This window comes from Vanacampus margaritifer, chromosome 12 (assembly GCF_051991255.1).
Source record: "Vanacampus margaritifer isolate UIUO_Vmar chromosome 12, RoL_Vmar_1.0, whole genome shotgun sequence".
Lineage (NCBI taxonomy): Eukaryota > Metazoa > Chordata > Actinopteri > Syngnathiformes > Syngnathidae > Vanacampus > Vanacampus margaritifer.
Window position 1 is genome coordinate 4,792,339 of NC_135443.1, and position 12,462 is coordinate 4,804,800.

General features: G+C 40.6%; 1 protein-coding gene across 1 annotated transcript; it reads left to right on the plus strand.

Moving 5' to 3' along the window:
* Positions 1–4,948: 4,948 nt before the first annotated feature.
* LOC144061316 (serine/threonine-protein phosphatase 2A 55 kDa regulatory subunit B delta isoform) lies at positions 4,949–12,438 on the plus strand. Its single transcript, XM_077581657.1, has 10 exons — positions 4,949–5,136; positions 5,390–5,464; positions 7,662–7,759; positions 7,860–8,025; positions 8,094–8,206; positions 8,277–8,454; positions 8,550–8,714; positions 8,792–8,961; positions 9,054–9,145; positions 10,734–12,438. Exons 1-10 carry the CDS (start codon positions 5,130–5,132, stop codon positions 11,011–11,013), a joined length of 1,344 nt encoding a protein of 447 aa, XP_077437783.1. The 5' UTR covers positions 4,949–5,129; the 3' UTR covers positions 11,014–12,438.
* Positions 12,439–12,462: the final 24 nt, after the last annotated feature.

Sequence of the window (12,462 nt, forward strand, 5' to 3'; positions counted from 1 at the left end):
AAAAGTAATATTTTGATGCCATCTTGTGCCATCTATCTGCATCATAGATTTTTTTATTTTTGGGGGGGAATAACAAAGCTTGTAAAAAGCCAAAGAAAAAGAAAAAAAAAACATTCAGAGTAAATCCTCAGTTGCTGCCAAAAGAAGTCGCACATCATAATGATGACATCATACATGATGACACATTGACTTTTCTTCACACTTACTGCATGGAATTCTGCTGAAAAATAAATGCGCTTGGCTTCGTCGGTGTTTGGGGTTTAACACTGGAGTGAGTGGAAAATGGAAGAAAGAATAAAAAGACAGCGGCTCACATGAAGGGTGGAAGCAGCGGCGCGTCCTCGCCGTCTGACCTCCGGTGATCTGCGCATGCAAATCATATCAAGGACCTCAAACTCGCTCATGTGCGGGGCCCTCCTGGCTTCCAGCTCGCCAAGGCGGACGGATGCTATAGAGACAACGCAGCCAAAATCTGCCAGGAAAAAAAACCAAGAGTGTTGAATAATTAATTGTGTTTGTCTTTTGCTGCCTGTGTGTGTGTGTGTGTGTGTGTGTGTGTGTGTGTGTGTGTGTGTGTGTGTGTGTGTGTGTGTGTGTGTGTGTGTGTGTGCGTGCGTGTGTGTGTGTGTGTGTGTGTGTGTGTGTGTGTGTGTGTGTGTGTGTGTGTGCCTGGACACAGCTTCATGCCCCTGAGCGCAGCATTGGTTAGTTTTAAAAACTGTCTGATGGACCAAACATGGGGGAGGGGGTCTGTTTGTGTGTGTGGTCTTGTTTTTCTTACATAGTGGGGCCAACATTTCGGGATTTCGTAAAAGTTGTGGGGCCCACCCGTCCATGTGGGGCCATTTTGCTGGGCCCCACAAGTTTAGACCCTTTTTTTTTTAGGGTCAAGACTTGGTTTTAGAGTTTAGGTTTGAATTGGGTTATGGTTGGGGTTAGGGGAAGGGGCTAGGAAATGCATTATGTCAATGAGATGGCCCCACAAAGATAGTAAAACAAACTCGTGTGTGTGTGTTTGCAAAGTGTGTGTGTGTGTCTATAAAGTCAACCAACAACATAAAGGGAGCTACTTTATATTTGATTTTTGTGGGTTACCATTTCTTAAATAAATTTTAAAAAAGTACATAATTTGTTCATTTTTAGTATTTCTTACGCAAACTTTGGTAGCAAACGGACAGTTTTTTTTGTAACAAGAAAGGTAAATGATGGGAAAGTAGTCGAGTTTAGAGTTTCCTAGCATTTTTTTTTTTTAATGATTAATACAACACAAATTTGCACAACTTTTTTTTCCTGACAGAGAAGTGACACATTTAAGGGGTTACTTGCTTCCCTGAGTAACTTTTGGGTTACTTACAAAAAGTAAGTACAGTGGTGCCTTAAGATATATGTGACCTGAATTTAAAAAAAAAAAAAAAAAAATTGAGATATGGCCCAACAGTCTGATTTTTTTTTATTTTTGCTTCGTAGCTGAGCAATTTGGTAGCTAGTGAGAAATCCCCCCGCCCCCAAAAAAAGTAAAACTAAAAATAATAAAAAGACGATTACACGTTTTGTATTCAAAACAACTGTTGCTTTGCCTCTAATGTCTGTATAGCTTAGCGCTAATAATCCAAAAAGTCATAGACCAGCTAACGAATTGCATCAAATTTATGGTGTTATAACCTTTCAAGCAATAGATATTTGTACACAAACAGGGAAGCAACACATAACAATACTCTAGCATATGTTCTTTATCCCCTGCGAAGAACAACTAATATTACTATGGCTTACGAGGGCAAGCCCCGTGTTTTCGTGGAAAATATGTTTTAAGAATTTTGTGGGCTAAATATATATATAGAGAGAGAGAGAGACAGTCAAACAGATTATCTATTATATTTTCCTATACCTTGCGTATACCAGATACCACTGGTTTCACAATATATTCATATGGCTGTATTATACTGCCCCCAGGTGGCTGAGGCAGGTACACCAGGAGGAGCAGCACAATAGCCATTGAATTGATGCTTATTTTTTTACATTCTGTTTATTAATGTCATTGGTGCATGTTTTGTTGTTTTCCTTGTGATTTTTTGGGGATGCTGGAACAGATTAATGACATTTCCATTTAGTTTAATAGGGAACAATAATTTGAGATCCGCATGTTTTGTGGTATGAGCGTGGTAAGACTGTAGTAAAAAGATAAATCATTTGTGGTTAGTACTATTACTTTAAAAAGGCCAATAGTCGAAACTGGGCTGCTTGTATGTTAGTAGAAGAGCACTGTTTGTTTTTAAAGAATAAATACACAATACATGTTGAGAAATGTGAAAGGTGCCTGGCTTTTTTTTTTTTTTTTTAAACCAGTACATAAAACATAAACAATAGGTGTGTTGTGTGTAAGAGATGCTTTCAAAAAAAAAAAAGTCAATACACCTTCATTTTGCCCGCGCTGGTAATGAGCCATATTTTCCTCGGAAAATGGCGTCTTCTCCGGAGGCGGCGTGTCTGTTGAATGTGGCCCTGATCCTGGATGAAACAGAAGGCTCACCAATCAATCTCTCCAGGTTGCCCACAGCCAGAGAAAGCAGCTGCACCACATGTTTGCCCGGCGCCACAGCGACACGTTAACATACGGCCGAGCGCGGGAAGCGTCCACAAGCAGCCTCTAGCTGTCTTATAATGAATTCCCGGCGGGATCGGGAACTATCAGAGTCAGTGGTGTTACTGGAGGCTCGGAATAAAGTCAACACCTCTCCTTATACCTGATCAAGCTGCAGTGAGCCAGCCAGCGAGCGCGCGCACACTCACAATACACACTGAACTTTGGAGGAAAGTGAGGACAAAAATCCAATAGACGCGGCAATTAGGACGGTTGCGCTCATTAAAGCGCAACGTTTTCAAAAATGTGCGCTTAGTCAAGGTTGCGATGCTCCTCGTTCTGATTGTCCAGTCTTCTGTTTTGGCAAAGACGTTCAAAACAACCATTCATTGTTTTGTACACGGTTAAATCGCAAGTTTAGAAATTGCATGTGGACTTTTTTTCCGAGTATTCCTGATCTTTACTACAGACTTCTTTTGTTAGCCAATTCAAAATGAACATGTTAGCCAAAATGAAGGAGGAGTTGCAGCTTTTGACCACGTGCTAACTCGGAGCTTCTGTTTAAAATTACAGTTCCTGGTAACAAGAGTTCCTGAAACCAAAAAGTTCCTGTGGTTTGTACATCCTTCCACGCCTCAAAGTTCAGGATAATTTATCCAAATGAGAGTAACTATTAATGGGAGAATGGTTTAAAAACAGAAACGGAAAAATGAAACGGCAATACCCCTCCAGTCCACTAAGTGGCGGTATGAAAAAACTTAAAGGTCGTGATGTCATAACTGCGTGAAGTATTATTATTTTTGTAATATATATATATAATTTTGTACTTAAAATATACAGTCATGACATACATTATTAATTCAATAAAAAAGGAATAATCCATACCATGCTTTCCTGGATGGATGCAGCCTAGGGGTCCTAAAATTGAACCCTGTGGAACACCATAAGACATCGGGGCAGAGCGGCACTCAGACCAGTCAAGGCTAACACAAAAAAAGTTCTGTCTGCCAAATAGGATATGTAGTCAGATCCAACGAAACAAAAGACATACAGTCTGGAGGATATCGAGGCCTGGATGGAACTGAACTTCTTCAATGTAAATAAAAAGAAAACTAATTGACTCAGTATGAGACTCAACAACTTCATGTAGAGAATAGCTGTGGAGTCAAAACCTTGCAAAAAAGGATATTTAGTATTTTTGGAAACGTGAAGTTCCACAACCTTTTAGTTTTCGGCAATTTCTGTAAATAAAAGTTTTTAATCACTTATGTGGTTTTATAATACCAATTTTCTGTGTAACAAAGCGCAACATATTACACAATGTTACTGTCTGTAAATAACCCTTTTCCCCTCTCATCTGGTGCATTTGAATCATTCTTATACGTTTTCATTAGATTGCGTAATAATCGTTGATTCGTAAATGTTGCCGCTGTGACGTCACATCAAGAAAGATGTACACACATTTTCTGCATTGTCGTCAATTTTCCACTAGGTGATGCTCATTGACCGTGAAATACAAACGCTTGCAGTGTGTCACGTTTATGTATTTTTATGTCACTTCTTATAAATAGAATCAATAAACATAAACTCTAAGGAAAATTAAAAACAATATAAAAGTCTATTGATTTTTTAAATACGGTACTATATTTTTTAAATGTAACACACGTGCATCACATGTCACGTATGGTAGGTCGTTATTATTATTAACATTATTATTATTATTATTATGTGTGTGTTACTGCTGTAGTGATGTTATTAAAGTAAGGTTGGTTTAGCGTTGATCAGAATCATCAAACTCACGCAGATGTGTCGTCACTGCAATATCATTCTGCATTTTTGTTACTTTTCCACTAGGTGGTGCTCATTGACACATGAAATACAAACGCTTGACGGTGTCATAATGATATATTTATGTCGCTACTTAAATTGAAACAATAAAGACAACTGACACTTAGGGGAGGTAATTATAAATAACACTTTGAATTTTATTTTTAAGTAGTATATTTTTAAACATTGCACTCACGTGTATAATTAACACTTTTCAAATTGTATTTGAATTTACGAAAATGTATGATGCCGCTTTCGGGATGTTTTTGTAGCTACATTTTGTTTGTTGTACTGTCGTAGTAATTAAAAAATTATCACATTCTCATGCAGATGTGTTATTTGTGCACTCGTATTTTGCATAGACTTGAAACGAACGCCGGTGTACATTACAAGGTAACGTAAAATTTACGCTAAAAATTAAAGATAAAAATTACATTCCAAACGATCGAACTTTCCTCGGCGATGATGCTGGAGCAGGATGGACAGCGAGGGTGAGGGTGGCATGCGTGCATGACGTCACCGCTCCATGTCCCGTGCGCCATTTTGGAAAGGGGGAGAGGAGGGGGGGAAAAATCACGGATAATTTGTGTGGTCTTGACAGATCCCCAAACCCCGGCGTTTCACCGCGATCGTGGATGTTCACCGTTAACTCCGAGCGAGCCGCGCGCGTCGTTTCGGGCATCGGACGCGCCGTGTACAGCAAAAAGCGCTGCTAAATGAAGCAATGGCGGGTGAGCTACTTTATAGGGAAGAAGGGAAGGAAAATGATCCACCACCTCGCTTAGCTCGTGTGTATATTTGTGTATGCGTGTATATGTGTGTGTGTGAGAGAGATGGCCCTGAGTGTCTGCAAGTTAGCCGGCTAAGCTAACTAGCCTGCTAGTTGTCAAAACTGTGCCACTGTCACGTCTTTTTTTTTTCTCATCGAAACGCAACGCGCTGTCGTGACAAAACTGACATTTTTCTCTCTCTTTTACCTTCCAGGGGTTGCAGGAGGAAATGATTTTCAGTGGTGTTTCTCTCAAGTGAAAGGAGCGATAGATGAAGATGTTGCGGAAGGTATGTGGCTAACGTTAGCGCGGCTAGGCTAAGCTAGAATGGAGAAGGAGGTGGTGAGCAAGCCGCTCGTTTGGGCTTCGCGCGGGTTAGTTAGAGGCCGCTGCCGGTGTCTCTGCGGCTCTGCTACGGTGGCAGGATGAAGGGGATTTGTGTATTTGTGTGTTGAACGTACGTTTGTCATGAAATGGAGACGCTACTGTGTGTGCGGCTAGCTAGCCGAATGCTACACACAGGCTAGGCTATTGAAGGGGGAGCGCCTGTCGACGTGACGTCATTGCACTGCGCCCATAAATTGTCCTGACATCACGCTCGAGTTCATTCATTCGATCGCGTGTACAGTTAGTAATCAATCGGCTTGCTATATATGGATTAGAATGAATAAGCAGGTTATGTTAAATATTAATATAACACGAAAAGATAGATACATTAAAAGAGTCATAAGAAAGTAAGACCACATTATTTACAAAAAAGTAGGGATGTTTGCTTCATGTGGAATTTTAGGATGAGCCTAAAATGCAGTATAAACTTTACAGATAAACTTTATTTGACCTTCTGTTTGTTAGATACTCTAGAATTGGATTTTCACAGCAGCAATATTCACATTCAGACAAAAAAGAAACAAATAAGATTAAAAAGGTGTTGCAATAATAAAGGGAAGTATAATTATTATATAATCAAATTGCCACATGTATTGGAAAGCAAATACAATTATTTGAATGACAATGGATATTTAATGACATGTTGATGAATTAAATGCACCAGTATGTATTTATAAAAAAAGGAGAACTGTTTCATATAGTAGAAGGAAAAGACAAATACAAAAACAGCATTTAAAAAGGGACCCAAGGAAAATTAACATCATAATCTAATATAAGATGGAAGAAAAGCAGACACAGGATTTTAAGGTGTTGCCTGTTGGACCGTAGCAAGTAAGAATTATGTTCGGTGTTTCAGTACTTCTGGCACAGCTCCATCAATTCCATTTGTACCTGTGTCTAAGCGGAGTACGGAGAGCTTTTGTCTCCAAAATGCATTATTGCAATCTATGAATGGGGATGACCATTTAAAAAAAAAAGCCTGTCACTTTCTTTCCTTAATTTATCTCCCATTTTCTGTATTTTTATAATAGAACAACAGTTAGTGAAAGGGCAATCCGTTTCTTCCTTGACAATCACACCATGTTGCTTAAGTAAAAATAATACTGTCCAGTGTATGTTGTGCTTCAATATGTTCCCGATAAGAAAATCAGTGCAACGGTCACTCGGCAGGTGTGCAGTTGAATAGCTGATTGTCCAGTTAAGTCACGTTCGGTTGCTTTTTGTTTGGCAAGCCTAACAATTCATAAATTGTTGCCAGAGGGAAGTGGTGGCCACTGACCTTAGTGTCACAGTTTCCATCCGAAAGTTACTTGTAACAGGAGACACAAAGACTGGGAGAGTCACAGAAAGGCAAATAAATAGGCATCATGGAAAATGTAGTGGACTGATTCAAATACCAGTTGTGAATTTTGTCTTTAAAGTGCTGAAACATTAAACAAGCGCATTCAAAAGTTTTTCCAAAAAGAGACGATTCAATGCGTGTTTTAATATATTTCGTTTTAGTGGAACGGTTGGGTTTGATGCACTTGAATCTTAATAACGGCCTCTGAATTAATAGTTTTGATTGTTCTGCCTGTCACTCACTACGTTGCTGGCATGAATATATGATCAAAGATACATTTGAAGTAAATACATGATCATTTTCTGACCAGTTAAGTGAAATTGGACAATTTCCTGCACTGGTTGGGAATCACTGCTATCGAGCGGAGTGCAGGATGCTCTGAACAAAGGCAACTTTATACAATTTTTTTGTACATGCACTCCGCTTGTGTCAAGGATGTACGCTTGTTTATACAACATGCCACGCTGGCTACGCTTTTGTCATCGTCATCCGCCGTTTGATCTGTTTTAAGAGGAACGAGATGCTTCACTTAAGTACAGACCGTGAGATTTTTATTCCAACATTGTGAAGTGGGGGAGATGTTGACGTTTATCATCTTTGGTTGCACGAATCATCATCATCATCATAGATGAAAATGTGTTTTAGTCAGTTTATGCTTGACATGAGCTGTTTTTGTTGTGATTTTTACAGAGCATGTGAGTGTAACTGAATGCAGATATTTTTACACATCACCACAGCTTGTTGTTTCTATTTTTAGCTGACATAATCTCCACGGTCGAATTCAACTATTCCGGAGAGCTGCTCGCTACAGGAGACAAGGGCGGCAGAGTAGTGATATTTCAACACGAGCAGGAGGTATTTAAATGTTACCTCATTTTAAGAGCGCTTTTTTTTGTGTGTGTGTCATCCAAGAAGTCACAAATTGTTGAATTGTGTTTTCGCTTTTACTTGACAGTCGAAAAATCGCCCACACCTGCGTGGCGAGTACAACGTTTATAGCACTTTTCAGAGTCACGAGCCTGAATTTGACTACTTGAAAAGTTTAGAAATTGAGGAGAAAATCAATAAAATTAGATGGCTTCCCCAACAGAATGCTGCTCACTTTCTACTTTCAACAAACGGTAAGAGATCACTTTTTTTTTTCCTGCTCAGCCAAAACTTCGTCTAATCCAATTTTTCCTTTCATCAGATAAAACTATCAAATTGTGGAAAATAAGTGAACGAGACAAACGGGCGGAAGGCTACAACCTGAAATATGAAGATGGCCGTCTCATAGACCCCTTTAGAATCACCTCTTTACGGGCACGTCCACTTTCAATCACTTGTCTGTTTTTTTGCCTGCCTTGACGCGTCCCTCATTGTCGCCTTGCAGGTACCGGTGCTAATGCCGATGGATCTCATGGTAGAAGCCAGCCCGCGGAGGATCTTTGCAAATGCGCACACCTATCACATTAATTCCATTTCTGTAAATAGTGACCATGAAACGTACCTCTCTGCAGATGACCTAAGAATAAATTTATGGCACTTGGAAATCACAGACAGAAGTTTTAGTATCCTTTTTCTAAGTTATCATCCAGGAGTTTGTAATTCTCTTATGGCAGCAGTTTGTTGCTCGTCGTCGCCTTTAACTCCGCCCCCCTCGCAGATATTGTAGACATCAAGCCCGCTAATATGGAGGAGCTGACGGAAGTCATCACGGCGGCAGAGTGCCATCCCCACCAATGCAATGTATTTGTGTACAGCAGTAGCAAAGGCACGATCCGGCTGTGTGATATGCGAGCGGCGGCGCTCTGCGACCGCCACTCGAAGTGTGAGTAGCCGTCATCACCGCCGTATTCAGTTTAAAAAAATTCCTATGTTGAAAGTATATTTGATTTCCGATTGTAGTCTTCGAGGAGCCCGAGGATCCCAGCAGCCGCTCCTTCTTCTCCGAGATCATCTCGTCCATCTCCGACGTGAAGTTCAGTCACAGCGGGCGCTACATGATGACACGTGACTACCTCTCTGTCAAAGTTTGGGACCTCAACATGGAGAACCGGCCAGTCGAGACGTATCAGGTGCGGTGAAGACGCTTTCATCGTCAATCAAATGTCAACAACTCAACATGTTAGACGTTGTCTTTTGTATTGTGGTTTTACTTTCTCTTCAGGTCCATGAATACCTTCGCAGCAAACTGTGCTCTTTGTATGAAAACGACTGCATCTTTGATAAGTTTGAGTGCTGCTGGAATGGCAGTGACAGGTCGGTACTCTTGTTGCAAATTATCCAATTGACCACATTTATTTTTTATGAGACTTATTATTTATGCACTGCAATTCACATATCTTCGATTGCCTATCTATACTAGAGACGTATAGTGACAGGCAGAACAATTAAATGCTCTTCCACTAGATGGCAGGATGTGCAATTAACTTGAGTATCCACCCGTTGCCAGACATACAACAGAATTCTAGTTTAACTCATTCACTGCCATTGACGGCTATAGACGTCAAAAATTCATTTGAACTATTTCTATTAGTTTAAATTTTTTTCCACTTTTGTTAACAAGAATATAAAAGCCTAGGGGGGGGAAATGATGAAAATTTTGAACAGATTTTTTTTTTAATTAATCATGACTTAACTATTGAAGTAATGCGATTAATTACAATTAAAACATTTAGTCTCCTGATGCGATAAAAAAAGAATAGAAAAGATTATTAAAAATTCGGGGCGTCAGGCGATTAATTTTTTTTATTGTAATTATTTGCATGACTCCACTAGTTAACACACGAATGATCACAGATTTTATATCTGTTCTAAATGTACAATATTTTCCCCCCTAGGTATTCATACTCTTGTTAACAAAAGTGAAAACAAATGTTAAACTAATAGAAATAGTTCAAATGAATTTTTGACGTCTATAGCCGTCAATGGCAGTGAATGAGTTAAGAGTCAACCCCCAATTATTATTAGTTTTTTGACAATAACATGTTCTATGCAGCCCCACTAGTCTAAATATGGTATTCTGGTTAATATTATGTCAGTGGAATATGAGTTAAGCCCCAAAATCCAGCCGTTTTTATCCATCTCAGGGGGCGGCCATTTTGCCACTTGCTGTCATCAATGTTGCTGAGGTCTCAGGTAACGACCAATCACAGCACAGCTTTAAAAAGATAAAAAAAAAAATAAAAATAGGTGAGCTGTGAATTGGTCGTTGCCTGAGCAACATTGATGTCATCTTCAGTTGACAGCAAGTGGCAAAATGGCCGCCCCCTGAGATGGATAAAAAATGGATGGATTTTGCTTCATAACTCATATTCATTCCACAAATGTACTATTAATCAAAATGTCATGTTTAGACTAGTGAGGTTACATATATTATTGAAAATAAATGTTTACGGTTGACTTCTACTTTAAACAGGCCCAGATTTCACACTAAATGTTATGTTCAATTGCACCTGCAACAATTGAAAATGTGATATTGAGACCTTATAATTACACACACTTTAAAACAATGAACTTACTGAAACACACTTAAGTATTCCTTAGCACTTACACTCTCTTTAGCCGTATTAGCATTAGCGTCGTTGAATGCTGGCAACAGGCACCGTATAAAACACTATCAGCTATCAATGCAATTAAGTCGATTTTTTTTGTTTGGGGGAAAAAATGGATCTTAGTGCTGCGTGGTGTGTTGTGGCAACACTAAATCCAGACTTGGCTGTGTATTATAAAAACAATTAGTTAACAAAACAAAAAAAAATGCGGTATTTGTAAATGCTGGGAAGCATTAAGCCACATTGTCCAATTCCCACGCTTTTGTTGTAACAATGGCCTCCCTCTCTTCCAGTGCCATCATGACGGGCTCGTACAACAACTTCTTCCGAATGTTCGACCGCAACACCCGGCGGGACATCACGCTGGAGGCGTCCCGGGAGAGCAGCAAGCCGCGGGCCACGCTCAAGCCGCGCAAGGTGTCCACGGGCGGCAAACGGAAGAAGGACGAGATCAGCGTGGACAGCCTGGACTTCAACAAGAAGATCCTGCACACGGCCTGGCACCCCAAAGAGAACGTGATCGCCGTGGCCGCCACCAACAACTTGTACATTTTCCAGGACAAGATCAACTAGAAGAGCAAAGACGGGCTTTTGGGGCGTCCCTGTTGTAGTTCAGCCTACTACGTGTCTATCTGTATAAGAACAAGAAGAAGAAGAAGAAAAAAAACGGCCTTTTCGTCCTCCCGGTGTAGAATTTTCGAAAGCACGCGTCTACTTTTTTGGAGGCCGACCCGTAGGTCTGTTTTATTTTGAATCTAAGCTTAAGGTTGTTTTTGCCTTTGGGCATCAGGGCAATCAACACGCCACTCCCCCCCCCCCCACCCCCACCCCCCAGTGACCCGGATAACCCAATCTGGGTCTAATTGACGGAGGTCAAACTCTTGAACGTCGATGTTTGTGTTGACATTTTTAACCTTCGTTTCACCATTTTAAAGGCTCAGAAGAAGAACCCCCCCCCCCCCGTTCCCCCCCTCCCTCCGAGAAGTGACGTCGTACCGCCGTTTGAAAGGTTCCCGAGCCCCCGAAGGGCGGATTAACGGCCGGTGGAAAGAAGAAAGAGAAAAAAAACTGTAACATTCCCTCCCTCCCGTCGGCCGCGTATCTGCTGGTGGTGGCGGCCGTGAATCTGGAGAGCGGACTTTCTTTCTTTTCTTTTTCCCCCTCCTCGTACTTACTCCCCCCCTCCCCCCACCCATCAATACAGTGACCTGATTTCACTGACTGTATCTACTCAAGTACACCTTGTCATCCACATAATAAAAAGAAACTAAAATGACAGATGTGTTTTTAAATTTAGAAGTATGTATATTGCTTTGCATGTTTTTTGTAGAGAGGTGGAACATGTCCAGTCGCACCACTGTCTTTTTTTTTTATTTGATTTTTTTTGGAGCAGATCTCAAGCAAAACGTGTTTATTGAACTACTATTTTGGGGCTACCAGTCCGCAACCACTGTTGGACACAACTAATAATGTGTGTGTGTGAGAGAGAGAATGTGAGTGCATATGTGTGTTTGTGTCAAGGTCATCTTGATTTTTGAGCTTTTTAGTGGGCTGGTAAAGCACACGGCACAAGACGGACAAAGGGAATCTGCAGCCTTAATTCCGACATTCTATGAGTGACAGCTACAACTTACGCCCTCCCGCCACCCCGAACCTCATGTGCATTATTTGTAATTCCTATTTTCTAGCGTGATGTCATCATACGCCGCTGCTTCGCGTAGCTGTCTATGAGTAAACATTACACACATACACGTCGGTGATAGAGTGCCTCCCAATTGAAGGACTGACAGCCCTCGTGTGTGTTCTTACGAAATTCGGGAAGTTTTTCCAAACACGTCACCACCCCAACACATAAATGTGAATGCAGACACGAAGGTTCCAAGTACATTCGGAGAAAAACACAACGCATTGTCTTTGTCCATTGATTCCTAACATGGTGGCAATGTATTCACTTGTTTCTTATTTTGACCAAAGTTCAATAAATTTTAATTGTGTTCATCTTCTGGGGGATTTTCTTTCACT